This window comes from Copidosoma floridanum, unplaced genomic scaffold, assembly GCF_036245765.1.
Source record: "Copidosoma floridanum isolate Cflo_tuat_1 unplaced genomic scaffold, Cflo_Japanese_pri ptg000006l, whole genome shotgun sequence".
Lineage (NCBI taxonomy): Eukaryota > Metazoa > Arthropoda > Insecta > Hymenoptera > Encyrtidae > Copidosoma > Copidosoma floridanum.
In genome coordinates, this window is record NW_028321883.1 from 25486865 (window position 1) to 25502927 (window position 16063).

The following is a 16063-nucleotide window of genomic DNA, read 5'->3' on the forward strand; positions in this document are numbered from 1 at the left end:
AAAAAAACAAATGAGATAGGGGAGGAGGGGGGGGGGGTAAATAAATAAATTCGTGCGGGTCAGACGACGCAGCGAGAGCCGCGCGCCTTGGTGACGTCTCTATAAAGTACCCCGTGCCCAATACACGCGGTGTGTATGTGTATACTCCACTAAATTAAAATTAAAAAAAAGAATAGGTGATCACAGGGGTCCCAGACTGGCTCGCGCCCACCCCGCGGGCGACCATTGTCTCTCGCTCTCCTTTTTTTTTTCTTCTCGGGGCCGGAGGAGAAAAAAAGGAAACCGGGCAGGGCCCGCGTGACGCGCTCGAGGGGGTCTCGCGGCGCCCCTGCGGGAGAGGGCTCTCGGCGGATTAATGATTAAAGCCCCGCGAGGAGGAGAGACGGTGGTATTTCTCGAGGTAGATCTCGAAAGTATGCGAGCGGGGGAGCGGGCGCTCCGGATATGGATTGCTCGGGGCGCGACTTTTTGACGGCGTCGTCGATCTTTGACCGATCGGTCTTTTTTTTTTTTTTTTTTTTTTTTGTTTTTTTTTTTGCTCGAGTATGTGTGTAATTTTATTAATGGATTGTTTTCTCTCTTGGAATTCGCGTGATGTAATCACTTGTGATGTTTGAGTATCGAGCAATCAGTAACAGTTTCCTGTGAAGCTTTTACCCTTGAAATTCCCTGCAATTGCACTTTTTATTTAATATTTTGAAAAATAATGCAAAACAAAAAAAAATTGTTAAATATATTGTTAATCAAGGTAACAACTAAATAAAAGTGATTCGGAAACTGGGTATTGAAATTAATTGTTCTGCAGATTTTTAAATAAACGGTGGGTACGGAGGGTTGGAGGGAAAATAATACACCCAACCGAGTGACTCAATCAACATCGCGAGCACGCGACGAAACATCGTGGTCGCCTTTGTTTTTCGCGACGATGAAGGTCTCACGACACCGCCGTTGTCGCCACTCTTGAAGATATAATATATACTCGGAGTTACGGAGGTACGTAAAAAGTTGCTTTTTATAGCTCTATTTGAGTGGCAGGGAGAAAATACGATATACTTTACGCCGCCTGGATGCACGAGCCAAGTGCATCGCGACCCTTGCCACTGAAGGCAGCTATTTAAAAAAAAATTCGCTCTTATACTTTACTGCGTCCCCACTCTATAATCAAATGGATAAATTTCAACTCTCTCTTTATCAAGTCGTTTACAAAATATGATTATAAACACCAGAGATCACAGCTACTGTTAAAGTTTTTTTTTTTTTTACATTGCGAAAATTTATATTAAAATGCAAAGTAAGCATGAATACTCACGCCCTGTTATCGGAGTTGATCGTGATCATCACCGTCGCCGTCCAATCAATCGATGAAAAATAATTGCAGCACCGAAGAAGAGTCGATTTGAAGACGCCGACGTAACATGTAACACGTAAGAAAGGCATTGCAACACCACGCATGTTTGAAACTCGCGTAAATCCTTGCGTCCGAGTTTACACACGGGGTGCGAAGGAGAAAACGCTCTGGTAGCAAAATCGTACGTCGAGATACTTACGGAACACGGGTCCTGAAACAGAGAAACAAAAAGACAATGGTTAGTGCGGTTTTGTTCGAGAGTATTTTCCACAGGCCAATACTGGCAAACGAAAAATTAAACGAAAAGCTCGAGTGGACGAAAATTTAAACCGAGAGCCCTCGGCGTTTCGCAATTAACCAGCGGGTAGAGCCGATGTATACCTTCCGGGCAATTACGACGGGGAAGCCAGAGGCAGCATCGGTAGCTCCTTTCAGCGCTAAAAGGCCCACCTCTCATCCTTTCGACGCGAGGGATTGCGTGCGAGCACATCACGTGAAATTACAAAGTACGGGTACTTTGTACACGTACAAACCTATTACATTGATGTACAAGTATAAAAGGCATGTGTTTTTTTCAATGTATATACCTGCGCGTCGCGAATCGGGGCAATGAAACATGTGTGCAATATAATAATACACGGCGTGTTCGTGTGACGCCAGTCGGCGAGTGGCAAGCGCCTGCAAAGTTGTTAAGTCTTCGTAAATTGTTGGCGCGCATAATGATCGCAGCTTCTGCCTTTTTTTTTCTTTTTTTTTTTCGTTTTAATTCTCTGTAATTTCATTCGCAGGGCCTCGGCAGAATTTGTTGCTTATCTTTTTTTTTTTTTTTTTTTTTGGTGTACAACATGCGTGGAGCGCCGATAGTGCATTTGGTCTTTGAGCTCTTGATCTTCGTGTACCAAGTGAAGATTATTACTTTTCGTTTTAATTTCGGTTTGGGAAAATTTTCAGGGGGTATACATATATGTAATTACACGGCGTGATAAGTACAGCCTCTCTCGCAAGATGCACGCCATAATACGATGTGTATCCAGCAAAATTGCGGCGATGATTGTGAAAATTGAAGTTCAACGCAAGTATACACGCTTTTAACCAATTTTTTTTTTCGTAAAACGGCTGTTTCCTCTCTCTCCCACCCTTAATGGACTTTTGTAAAGACAGGACAGTTTACTTATTTTCAATCCTCACGGGACCACGTGAAGAGCAAAAGGACTTTGGCGCAGCGAAATTGAATTACAGCTGCGTGGAAACGAGTGCTTACGCAGCGTGTGATTAACCGTGCGTCTTTCAGAAATCACATTAACGAAAACATTAAACGTATTTATTTATTTTTTTACGTAGAAATTTAAGTTTGCGTTATTATTTTTACAAAGTGTTTTAACTGCGTAAGGAAAAAGTTGATGAACCTATATCATCTGATGCGTTGTCTTGTTGGTAAAGAAAAATACTCGTAATCCGAACACGAAACAGAGTTTGTTTCATGCCACAGTAAATAAAAGGCAGTGACATACAACACCCGTTAAAAGCACTTAAAATTCACACGTAAGAAATAATGCATTTTCCGGTTGGTTTGTTACCTAATTTTCTGATGTGGTATTTTTCGTAATCATCATCCCGTAAAAATCTCTACCCAAAGTTTATAGAGACATAGTCCAGAAAAAAAGGCCGCAGACGATGAGGGTTGATTTTATTATGCAGCACAAGGGCCGCGCGTCGTTCGGTATCGCGAATAGAAATTACGGTTAATTCGGTCCGGGGCCCACAACATGATACACACACCTCGTGGCATAAATATAGATGTTTCATTTAAAAAGCCATTTTCGCGTGTTTTGCATAATTCGTAATTCGAGCAAATCGCTCGGCGCTCTCGTTTCCCTGCCACGCGAACTATGTCGGGAATTTCGGCAAGGCATGTAAAACATCAGTTTCTTTTTTTTTTCTTTTTAAAAGCGGCCAAGGTGTACATCGCATAATCGTATTGATGATATGTTTACTCGCTATTAAGTGGAGGTAGCGTATACAAGCACATGATGGTTTTGGGACGCGCGTCGCGACCCTTTCGCCGGAAAAATCCAAGGCGCGTGTACCTGCGAGGATTATCGTTGATTCATCAAGAAATCGGGGGGAAATTTATAGAAAAAAATACCGAACCTGAGACTAATTGAACCATTAACCGAGCTCGAAACGGTAAAAATTGCAAAACGCTCGTCGCTGCTATATATACGAGCGACGCGCGAATTAATTTAATCGAGGTAAGGAAAAACAATGAAAAACAACAGAAAAAAAAAAAAAAACCAAAGTTACGTACACGGCAGCAAAAAGCGACGTAATAGCGCCTGAATTACGTGAAATTTTTACCGGCTAAACATTCCTCAGCGGCGTAATATGCGCGCTCTCGTAATATTACACACACATATACATATATATAATATACATATAAAATAATGGCGCACCGGCAATCCCTGTCGACCTGTCACGATCGTGGTTCACATGCGCGCGCACACAGGAAACATTACCCGCGGGTAATCTCGCGCGCCGACGATGATGATCCAGCTGGGATAAAGATATTAAAAAAAAAAAAGAGAAAAAAAAAAAAAAACGCTACAGGAGAAAGCAGCGCTTTGATGGTAGCACGTGGAGTAGAAAGTAGAACGAATCTCCCGTTGTTAATACGATGCCGATCGAGGATAATAGGGTTAAGGCCGTGATTTCATCCACGGAGTTTCCTTCGTTTCCATCGGAATGTAGATCGATGGATCGGGTATATTCTATAGCGAGCATAATAGCAATCATGATGATGGTCTTTAGCTAACGTCCGATCGAGCGTATCGAGCCTTGCGTCCTCCAGCCTCCTCAAGGATTCCCCGTGGACCGCAAAATGCATTTTCCAAGAGAAAAGTTAGTAAGTAGTAGATCGGAGGTAGCTGCAAGTAATAGCGTAACTGCTACTAATAATAATCGAACATCAAAGGGAGCCATCGTAGGGGGGGGGAAAGGATAGCTCCGCGCCGCTTCAATTACTCAACTTGGCGCACAGCCGTAAAAATCGGCCGTGTGTACCGGTAATAGTGGCAGGTAGTTGTCTATCGACGGAAGCACCTCGGCTACGCGGTTCTGGATTTTCTTCCGGCGCGAGTAACCGCAGCCTGCGCAATTTTGATCCTTCCCGGCTACCGATACATACGGTGTAAGAAATTATTAAATGCTTTTTTTCTTTTGTTATTGGAAAAAGAAAGCCTCGACCCCGATACGACCCCGAAGGCACGCTTTGATTGCTGCTGTAAATGCAAGCATACATAGTTTACGCGCAAAATCGTGAGAGGATATTCAATACATATCTCGATCGGTACACTATATAGTGGATGATGATGATGATCGGCGGGCAATTTTCGAGGCGTTTCGGTCTTTGTTTATGAATTATGTATTTCGTGTGCTTCGGTAATCGTGTACACCGACGATTTTGCAAAGTGCTACCGGTCCTCCTGCCATGCGCTCACTCGTTAGATTATGTTAATGGCTCTCGAGTCGTGTGTGGATTTTTAATTGACGATTACACGCCGCGGAGAATCTTCTCCACGAAATTCAGCTCGGGAATGTTTTTAAGAGATTCTTATCTCAAAATGAGCTCACTTTTACATCAATTCGGTGTGGTTGCCGAATTTCCGTTTCGAAGCAAATTTACCATTATTGTCCACGTACATCAAAACAATCATCCGTCAAACAACACCTCACGCAATACAATATTCTAATGTAACGTATTATGCAGCGTGAGCGCGACGGACACCTCTCGCTTGCACGATATTAGACACACTTGGTGCCGGGAAAAGGGGAAAGCGACGGAAACGGCCGAGCAAGACGTGCGAAGCAATATCTTATATACGCCGAACGAGGAAAGAGGGAAAAACGGGGCATTGAAATAAAAAAAAAAAAAAAAAGGCCGTACGTGCGTATCGTATACCTACTTATTCTTCTCCCTCGCAATGGATTTGCATTTTTGGATCAAGTGACGTGTACCATATTATAATATATACACGTACGCGCCCGCTTGTCAGCTCCGCATGAGAAAAGACGAGCGGGCCTACTATACCACACAGGGGTGTACATTATAAATTGTAATTTCCCGTGCGTTCGGATACGATTGTATAAAAAAGCGAGGAAATCGCGCGCACGACTCGTTGAGAATTTTTCCACCTCCGGTGGATTCCTTCTCTTCCTCTCTCTTGCACTGTTTTACGGAAAACAAAGGGAATGTCTCTCTACACCTGCACCGGGGGGGCTCGTTACCGCATACGCGGAATTGTTTATGCTGTGTATATATGTATGCCCAAAGTAGCTGCCCTGCCCCTCCATTTGTTTTTTTTTTGTTTCGTACACGAGTCGGGGACACCGACTTCATCCATCAAGCTGGAGTCCGTTCTAGAATAGAGCCACCTCCCTATGCACTAGCCGCAAAAACGACCATATATTCCTTTTAATCAATAAACGAAAAGCACCGCTTCCAATCTCTCTCTCATCGGGGAAAAAAAAAGCCACTCTACCCTCCGAAAAAAAAAAGGAGGCGATAATAAATTACCTCCTCGGCGCGCGATCTCCAGAAAAAAGCGAAAAAAAAAAAAAAAGAGGAGGCCTCCCTCGAGCGCACCCTAAAAAAGCCATCATCCGTCCAAACAGTCAACCAAAAAAAAAGCGAAATGGCCGGTCCCTCCCTTTTGGCGCATCGTCGAATCATCATTCGGACATGGGAGGGTATAGCGCCGGTGTTTTTTTTTTTCCACTCATCCACTGCGTCATCAGCCATAACGGCCAGAAGCGCGCTCGTACGTATATATGCGACAGATGCGGCTCCACGCGTGTGCGGCTATTAGGCCGAAAGCGCGGAATCATCGTCGCTCTATTCGAAAATCGCATCGCAAATTCGCGGCGGCGCTCCGGTGGTAGCAGCGCCGGAATTGCGTCCACCCTTCCTCGTACACGCGCATATGTAGATCCTTGGGCGCGGATAGGAGCGCAGTTGGCGCGCGCTTTGGTGGGCGTGTATTACACACCCCGGATGGACCTAATAAATTGTTTGTTGTAATTAAATGAGCTCGAGCTCGGTGGGGTAGGGCGGGGGGGAGGGGTGGTGTGTGCAGGCGCCCGATTAGGTTTAGCGTATACAGAGGTGGGGTGTTGTGGAGAAAATCGAGCCTGAGATAGAGATAAATATAAAGGGGGGAGTCGATGGGGTGTGTAGTGCGAAATTTGCTCTTCGGGAGCGCGAAAGAATTGTGGGATCGGGCGGGAGAAGAATATTTTAGGGAGAGAGCGAATTGCGAGGGATACAAGGCGGCGATTGAATGGAGTGTCACACTTGCGCAGTGCTTTAAGGATACTGTTACTTTGATTTAGGCGATCGGTGATACAAGTGATTTGAAAAGAACTAATCTACCACTCGGAGCTTACGACTTTTTTTTTTTTTTTTTTTTTTGTGGGATGAATTTTGATAGAATTTTTATTAAGTCAACTTCAACATCAGCAGATACGTGTTTAATACCTTATATTATAAAAAATAATTATATTATAGAAAGGTCTGTTTGCGAATGCCTCGTTTGTTTATTTGCGCAAATACTAAAATACTAAAACAATAAATAAAGATTTAATATATCATCTAGTGAGAACCAATACATTCATGACAAATAAAAACAATAGTATCATTTTTTTATCAATAATTTTTAATTCATTGCTATAGATATAACTTTACCGCATAGGGAATTGAGTCATAATATATAGTGCATCTGTTTACATAAAATTTTTTAATTTATTAAAGTAACTTAATGGTTATTTTATCAGCCAATTAAATTTTCACTTGCAATACAATGACCTACTATGGTTTGATTTTAATTGATAAATATCAACTTTAAATCAGTGGTGGGTTTTTCATTACTACACTGTATCTACTACAGTTTGTATTATAACCATTTCTTAAGAATTATAGAATTGGAATTTTTTTTTTTCTTCAAATAAAGCTAATTATTACCAGCTTCACCTGCATCCAAAAACAATGTATTACGCTGCTGACTGTCATTTAATGTTATAAGTATTACTACTACGTGTAACTTTTCGTAAATGTTTTAGGGGTGTGTAGGATTGGATGGAAATATGTATCAACTATGGCACACGAATTAATCCTAACGACATATTTTTAGAATTTAAAATCAAAGCCCAGCCAACATCCCTTCTATCGAATCGTAAATTCCAGAAACTGGCCAAAGAGTCCGACATAGACCCAACCTCGATGGACTGCTCCGCTGCCTCTCTCGCGTAGCGCGACAGCCCCTGACAAATGACGTCCCTCTTTTTCACGAGTCGCCACCTCCTCCGTATTCCGGCTCATAATTAAGCGCCCCACCGTTGTATCGCCGACCGTTCAGTGAGAACTTATGGTTACTACCACCGTTTTTTTCGGCGCGAATCGTTTTTTACGCTCACCAGGTCGCGTATCCGGGAATCTCTATCGGATTGAAAGCTCGGGTTTTTTTCTTCCTTTTTTTTTATTGTTATCGTACGACCCCTCGATTTCACGCAGACAGTTCTATCATGTACGGTTTTTCGATTCCCTCCAACATATAATGCTATAAATTTCGAAATACCCCAAAAACGAGGGCGAAAGAAGTACAAGTGATTTCATAATATTCGCTTGCAACACCATCGTATTTATGGGTCAGCGTGTACTTTAATTGCCGCCGAGATAAGGCCCCGCTGATTTATCCCCCGGCGCTCGGGCCCGCATCGTCTCTCATACCTGCGTGCAATTTGCTCCTGATGGGCCCGGGTCGGTGTAAACGCGGACTATTATTTTCCATCAATCAAGCGAACGAAACAAAGCGCTTCTCCGAGTGTAACAAAAAAAAAGAAAAAAAAAAAAAAAAAGGGTCCCGTGAAATAAAATAAAACGCCTGCGCCTTTTATTTTATTTCATTCTATTTGGTCGAGTACAAATTTTACGGCTCATTCGTACAGGGCCCGGAAACTGCGGTGCAGCGCGTGTAAAGCGTTTCAGCCGGCTTTCGCGTGATTTTTCCCGAGCGAGACCGACAAGTGTATATATATGGGATCGGGCCCGGGCAAATGGATGTGACAGTCGCGGGCTTTACCCCCCCGAGGTCGGCTATTTTGTATTTTATTTCGCGAGGGGGACGGTGGGCCAGACTACTGCACGGGATTGGACACGGACGTTAACAGCACTCGTTGTAATGCTTTATAATGCTCTTTTCCCGCTGTATGGCGCCCCCCCCCTCTCCCCCCGTTCGGTGTATATACGATACGTCTCTTTCCGCCCCGAATTGATACAGTCGAGCCGAGGCTGATTTTTAAGTCCGTCCGACTGACAATCGCTTTGACTCTGATTGTTGTTTGCTGCGTATACTGAGCGCATTTGGCTCCCTTGGTTTTGCTGCAACACCACTGGGGCGCCGTACACATACTTTGTCCTTTGAGGCTCATTCTTTTTTTTTTTTTTTTTTGTACAAAGTTTTTTTTTACTTTCCCTCCGCGGCTCTTTCGTGTTGCACAATTCTCGTGATTGATTATTTAAATCGAGAACAAGCCTCTTAACATTGTTTCTGCAGTGAGTCGATTAATTTCAAGTACCATAGTGTGACGAAACTTTTTTTTTTTTTTTTTTTCACTGCTTTTTCAACTCTGTTATACAGATGACGTCGAGAGCCCACATGGTAGGGTTTACCGTGCAAAACGGAACTAGATCTTTTTTTTTCTATTTCGCCTAAGTAAAATATGATGGCCGGCAGAGCTGGAGTCACACTTAATCAAGCCCGAGCGGTATGATTGCTGTTATTGTTGCTGTTGGGCCGTTTATTTACCACAAACTCCTCGAGCTCGCGCTGCTTTTCGAGCGTAAGATCGAGATTTATGACTGTGTAATGGCGAGAACCAGCTTTACCTCGAGTGCGATAAATTAAATGATTCTGAACGTTTTAAGCACTCTTTCGCGCATACACCTACACGTACGTATATGCCGTCGGAGCTGTTTGTTTTATGCATCATCTCTATTTTTTTTTTTTTGCACCCTGTAAATTGTAAAAAAAAAAAATATGTCTGTCGCAACAGCGTTATTAATGGATGGCAAAAGAGAGCAGAAGCGCCGAGAGTACCCGGAGGTGTACGTACGCGGCGGAAAATGTGGAAAAGCCAGCAAGTAGAACAGGATCGAGAGGGGGCGCAAAAAAAAAAAAAAAAAAAAGTACGAGCACGTATAATGGAGCGCATTCTTTCTGTGCTCTCTCCGCGTCACCTAACCTATCCCCTACTGTAAGTGAGTGTATATATAGATGCACTTTTGCACCGGCCGAGGAGCTCCCCCTCCTTCATTCCCCTCCCTCACGGGTATACATCTTTTATTCATCCGACAGAGTGGAGCCGTAATTTGAATTGAATGGGATTTATAAATTATTTCAAATTATGGTCGCGACGCATACGAGTGAGGAGGGGAGGAGATTATTCTCCGGGAGTATCTGTCGGTCGGCGTGATGTGCCGGGCCTCCGGCTGAGCCGATGTACACCGTCGCGAAAGCTCGTACGGCAGGTGCATTTTTGTATTAATTTTCGGGGATATCCCGCTTATTGAAGATAAAAGATTTTTTTTTTTTTTTTCATTGTATCTATACTTAACGGTGGTAGGATATTGTTATGGCAGGAGTGAGCCCTCGGACGTGTTGATTCGCGAGAGTGTGTTTTTTTTTGCGGCCGCGAGGAGCGACAGAATTCCTCCGGCGACTTTTTTAGGATCGGCATCCGTCCGCACTCCCCTTTCTAATTAATGGCCAATGTTTTTTTTTTCCCTCTCCTCTTTTGCGAGCTTGATTTACTTGGTGCTGCCTTTAATTACGCGCACGAATTTTTTTTTACCCGCATTATGTTGTGCGTATGAATAAAATTCATTTGATATTTATTTATATGTGTGTGTAGCTTAAACTGCCCTCATTGTCAAACTGAAATTTGAACACGTTACGTCTAAAAAACGACCTTTCTCTATGACCTCGAGGTTTTTTTCTTAAATGAAAGTTTTGGGCACTTCTTGACAATTTGTTTCATTTGGAAGAGGCAATAGTCAAGTTGTTATAATCAACATGTTATTAGCAATACAATCACCAAACAAATAAGAAAAAGACTCGAAGGTGTCGACTAATTGACTTTGCCCAAAAAAATGAACTTTCTTGCAATTGTATCGGCTTGGATGGAGAAAAGATTCCAAGATCACTTTTCGTCCAAAAGAGCAAATCGCAATCTCTTTGACCTAAAAATCTCGCCAGCGGCGAAAACAACAAAAGAGCCAATGATAACAATAACGAGACGGAAAGAGTTTAGCTGCTCGCACCTCGTAAATATGGTAATGGTATTATGTACACGTGTGTGTGTATAATACGAAAGGTCTGGCAGCTATTATGCATTTATGCGACGGGGAGAGGGGCTCATTTGTTAGCCGGGCTGTCCGTCCCAGCTGATAGAGAGCCGCGGGAGGGTACCACCTACTCTATCTCGTTGCTCTAGCCCTTTTACCCTGCCTCCAGCAGCCATTCAATGACTCATGCGTGTGGGTCCGGGTATGTCTCTTTTCGTCCGCAGTGTGTGCACGCGAACGGAGATATTTTCAGTGTTAACGCGCTAGGCTCTATTATCGTGTACGGTCTAGGATATCTGCACGGGTTTATTGAATAGCCCCGCGTGATTAATTGGATGTGCCGCACCAGACCCAATGTTTTGGCGTGAAAAATCAAGTTTACAAGTTGGGAGCTATTCCGACAACTGTGTCACCTTTTTTTAAACCATATATTATTATCTCTAGTTGGAGGTTATTGTTTTTTATTTTTCAAGTCAATTTTTCATTTTCTCTGGTTTTTCACTACTAAAACTCGAAATCCTTCACATATTGGCATGCACACAATACCAGAAAAGCTCGGGTAGACAATTTTTTATCATAAAGATCGATGACTTGTACAACATTGCAAATCAATTTTTTATCATTCCCAATGAGAAAATTAAGTTTCACCGAATGTTTATCGCTGTCCACAATGAACTTTCAAAGTAGTCCATATATTATACTGGATCCACGGTAACTTTAAAGTACCATTATATAGTTTTGTGTAAAGATAAGATTTTCATAGCGGTGATAGCAGCCCAAAATGCCATTCGAGAGAGAGAGAGAAGACGAAAGGGAGTCCATTATGAATGAGAGCCGGCGCTGAAACTGAAAGGGCTCTTTCTCGTCCCTTCGCCCCCCACCTTCCCGCTCCTTATTTTCCTCTTAAAATAGAGCGTGAAGCGCTGATTTATTAGCTCCCCCCGCGCAGGCCCTTTTCACTTGTCACCTATATATGTATACATACACGAGCCGAGGCGCTCTTTGTTTCTCTCCCGTTTCTTCTTCCTCCTTCTTTATCCCCGGCTCCCCCTCCCTTGGATCTCCTTAATACCACCCTGCGTTTGTCAAATTGCACGGGACTCTGGCCCGTTTTCGCGTGCGCCTCCTTTTGCCGTGATTTATTTTCCCCCCTACCCCCCACACATATACATATATATATATACGCTCGCTAAATGAAAGTCTCGGCGAATTAATTCATTTGTCGAATCTATTCCCTCGGAATTAGTCGCTTCACTTGACGATTTGCTTCCTCAGTGACGAGAGCACTTTTTTGGCCCTGAACGCAAGTGTATCAAACGAGCAGGTAAGTAGCACACAGGTATGTTATTTGTGCACTTGCTGCGCTACAACTTGAGTGTACGTTTATTATATACACGGACAATTATCACGTGAGAGCCCAACCATCCGCCGTACAGGCGCCACACGCTGCACAAAGGCATAATACCGCTGCCTCCTCTGCAGCAGTGCACCTGCGAGTCTATATATTATACACACACCTATACCTGCTGACGAAAAAGAGTGGCAACTTAATTTCGTTGATTGATTGTGCACGTATGTACTTATTTATTTTATTATTATATTTTAATTGAAAATGGAAATTTTGATTTTAATCGGGAATCGAGCAATAAAATACAATGAACATCTCGCTAGCCCGATCTCGCGTCATGTACAACATACACTCGCACAAGGGATGCGCACCCGAGAATAAAGAGAGAACGACGCTCACCTCCGCACGTATTGATTGCAGCAGTTAAGCGGACACGTGTCGCGATACTTATCACGCGTTCTCCCGACCCACTCGCGGTGCGTTTATTACCACAATTGTAAGGTGTACACTTGCCGAGTTTTCATTCCTCGGCTCGAAACTTAATCGTCACGGTATACGCGGTAAGGAATGTCGCGCTTTGACGATACTATATATACGTCACGTATTTGTATACGACACGTATTTTGTTTTCCGTTGGGGGTAAAGAAAGAAAAAAAGAAAAAATGAAAATCCAACGCATAGGTTTGATAAAACCCTCAGAGAGATAATCGGCCCTTTCGTCGCAACAGACTCTCGATGCTCCACATTGAACCCTCGAGAGTAAAACAACGCCAAAAGAGAAAATCTATAATACCGAAGGCTCGGGGGCACCGGTTCTCCGCGCAGGGTATACACATATACCTACTCGGGAGCTGCACAGGAACCGCCAATTAGCTCGAAATAATGAGGCGCGCTCTTGTGCCTCGTTTTTTCGGTGCACACGCATACACGCCCGAGGGCGCAGCCAAGCCTCTCGAGCCATTACAGTCGACGCCGGCCGCCTCGAGCTACACGGGACGCGCTACCGAGAGCTTACACACAACCCGGGACGAGGGAAAATTTCTTGCTCTCTCTCTATATTAATACAAGGTAGGTAAGTTGATTATCGACGTTACCAGGGTATGGGAGTTATTAAACAAGTGCAGGTAGCGGGCGGCGTCCTGCCCGAGGCCATCCAGGAGGACCCGTTGACTTTGGGAGGGTGGATATTAGCAAACTCTCGTAGCCACGGATTAATTAGGAATCAGAGACGATACTATTTCGCCGGGTCGAAAGATGACGAAAGCGTGTATAATAATTGTAAAAGAGAAGAAGAAAAAAAATGAACAATCAACGGTCCGGTGATGCATACCGTCGGTCAAGGTTATATATATTTATGGCGAGCGCGAGACGGGTCGTTTGCAGCTCGACTCGAAGCGCGATTCCGCGATCGAGATAAATATCTGAGCCGCGTGTGTACCTACTTATACCTCGGGTATATATACACGTGCAAACGAGCAAAGAGACGATGCTGCACGAAAATGGAGAGGAGGAGGCAAAGGCGCGCGTGTTTTACGCATTTGTACTTATCGATGATTCACCCTGCACGAGCTCTCCCGCCGACCGGCGTGCATATTTATTTCCACCCTCCTCAAGCTACCACTACACGGTACGCCGCTGCTTTTGAAAACACGTATTATATACGTGTACGCGACTGCTGGGAGTATCGCGCGATGATATGTCTCTGCGGTTATGACGAACAAAAAAGGGAAAAAATAAAAATACATTTCTCCCCCCGCGTGCGAAGGGCCGATCGGGCGAGAACGATTCAATCAGGAGCCGCATAAATCTTGTCCTCATCCTCTTTCTTCCGCCACGTCGTTCGTATACCCACGGCCCGTTTTTCTCCCGGCCTGCAACGACGCGAGGCATCGCGATCCGAATTATGGTCGCCGTTTCCGGACTTTTTTTTTTTTTTTTTTTTTTTTTTTTTTCCCCTCTTACCACCTACCCGTTTCATTGCTCGATGAAACTGCCTTTTTTTTTTTTATCTCGTGGACTTTCTTTAATTCATGTACGGTTCTCCTCCAATTTACAAAACCCCGTGCGTTTTTGTTGTGAAATAAAAATCTGTCAATAGGGTTGAAATCATGGTGTCGATCTATACCACAGCATCGGGTCAACAGAGATGAGGTCACTGCAGGAGAGGAGGAGGGGGGGGGCGATCGTGACCACGAGAGAGTTGCACACGGCGACACACGTGTATATAATACGTCCTCCTCTTTTTCTCTCATATTCCATCCCTCATCGGCGTATGTGAGCTTACACGGTATATACCCCGTCCCCCTACTGGCGACAACGGCGGCGTCCTTGCGACCGTATACGTCCGATGCTCGATCCAAAGAAAGAGAGCCCGACATCGGCGGACCTCACGTGACGATGGTTGCAAAAAACGAGGGCGCTTCGGTAAAAAATCTCAAGTGCACCTATATGTGTACATGCGAGAGGGAGAGCACCTCTCACCGGCCGATATACGGAAGACGACGTCTCTGTCTGATGCTCCTCTCTTTGTCCTTTATTTGCTCGCGGCGGTCTCTCTTGTTATTACGACCGCCGTATATTTATACGGGGGAAGCAAAGGGGACCCTCGGGGATATAATATATGAGTGCAGTGCCCTCTGGAATGCGCTCTCTCTATACATACAGGCTGATTTTTCCGTGCGGCTATAATGACGGTTTTACACTTTCAACCGATTTTGATCTGGTGAGAGGAGGAACCATCTCTTTTGGAATAAAAAAATTCACGTTTTATTTGCATCCTCCGGATGAAGTGAAATTTTCAGACGATTCTCATACCCACCGCGACTCTTATAAAAAATTTCTAAAAGCAAAGGTGATTTTCCATCCGAAAATGCTCGAAGCGTTCATTTGATGCATATATATATGCAGTGAAATCTCCACGTGTCAATTAAACCGTGTACAGCGTACTAATACGCCGTCCCTCCGATCCCTCTATTAAATAAACGACACTTCCCAACCGATATATTATTACTCCGCGCGGCTCGACGCTATATGTGTCCTTCGCTGGGGCCGGGAATGATGGACTGCAGCCGCTGCACTTCGTCTTCTCTCTCTCTCTCTGTGGCCAACCGTACCGAAGCGTGCAGCCGTGCCTGTCACGAAAAAAAAAAAAAAAAAAAAAAAAAAAAAAAAAAAAAAAAAAAAAAAACCGAGGGAACGACACGCAGCTCGCGCGAAGGGGATGAATCGCCTCGTGGATGTTTTGACATCGGCATCGCGCTAATCGCCCTTTCCACTTTCGGAGAGACGGGCCTCCTCCTTCCCCGGGCTCCATTATACGTACTTACGGAAAGTTCGCGGAACACGCGTCTAATTGTCGAAAGAGGGGGGTAGAGGGGGAAAAACGACGAAAATTCGGCCCAGAGAGCGCGGCTCGTTATTTACGACATGCGAACTTGCTCTTCTTCCGCTTCTTGTTTTGGTTCGAGTGCGCGTCTGATGCACGAGCCGAGGGTATACGAGGGAATAAATTTGTAGACGCTGTTCTCTCGTGCTCTTGTCTGATGCTTTTTTTTTTCCTCATTTTTTTTTTTTTAATTTAGAAGGGGACAAAGAATGTGCTTTTTTAATGGATGGTTCCTGTACACCAGTGTCGAGTGATCGATGGTGGGAGAAAAAAAAGGCAGCAACTGGTTCTCTAGCAAGAATTTTTATCTTCTCGCTATCAAGCCTCGGCAATCTTATCCGAAAAAAAAAGTATACGCGTGATGTACGTATACAGCGGTATAATAATAGACAGACAAGCGAAGACACGTGCACACTCCTCGCGCATCTCTACACGTATATTTTTCCATCTCCGATACCGATGTTTTCTATCGAGTGTGAGAGTTGCCTCAGCTGCGCGACAATCGTCAACGTCGCGCGCTAGTGACGAGCCGAGGCCACCCCAGGAGTTAAAATTTTCCGGGAGTGAAGTGGAAGAGTCATGTAC

General features: G+C 44.2%; 1 protein-coding gene across 1 annotated transcript in view; it reads right to left on the reverse strand.

Moving 5' to 3' along the window:
* Window positions 1-600: 600 nt before the first annotated feature.
* The window catches only part of LOC111643886 (uncharacterized), a 146061-nt gene continuing 130598 nt past the window's right edge, over window positions 601-16063 (reverse strand). Inside the window, exons 8-9 of the mRNA XM_089598831.1 lie at window positions 1548-1559; window positions 601-669 (exon numbers count right to left, since the gene is read on the reverse strand). Of these exons, the coding sequence (XP_089454957.1) occupies window positions 601-669; window positions 1548-1559 (81 nt within the window). The remainder of the gene's footprint in view (window positions 670-1547; window positions 1560-16063) is intronic.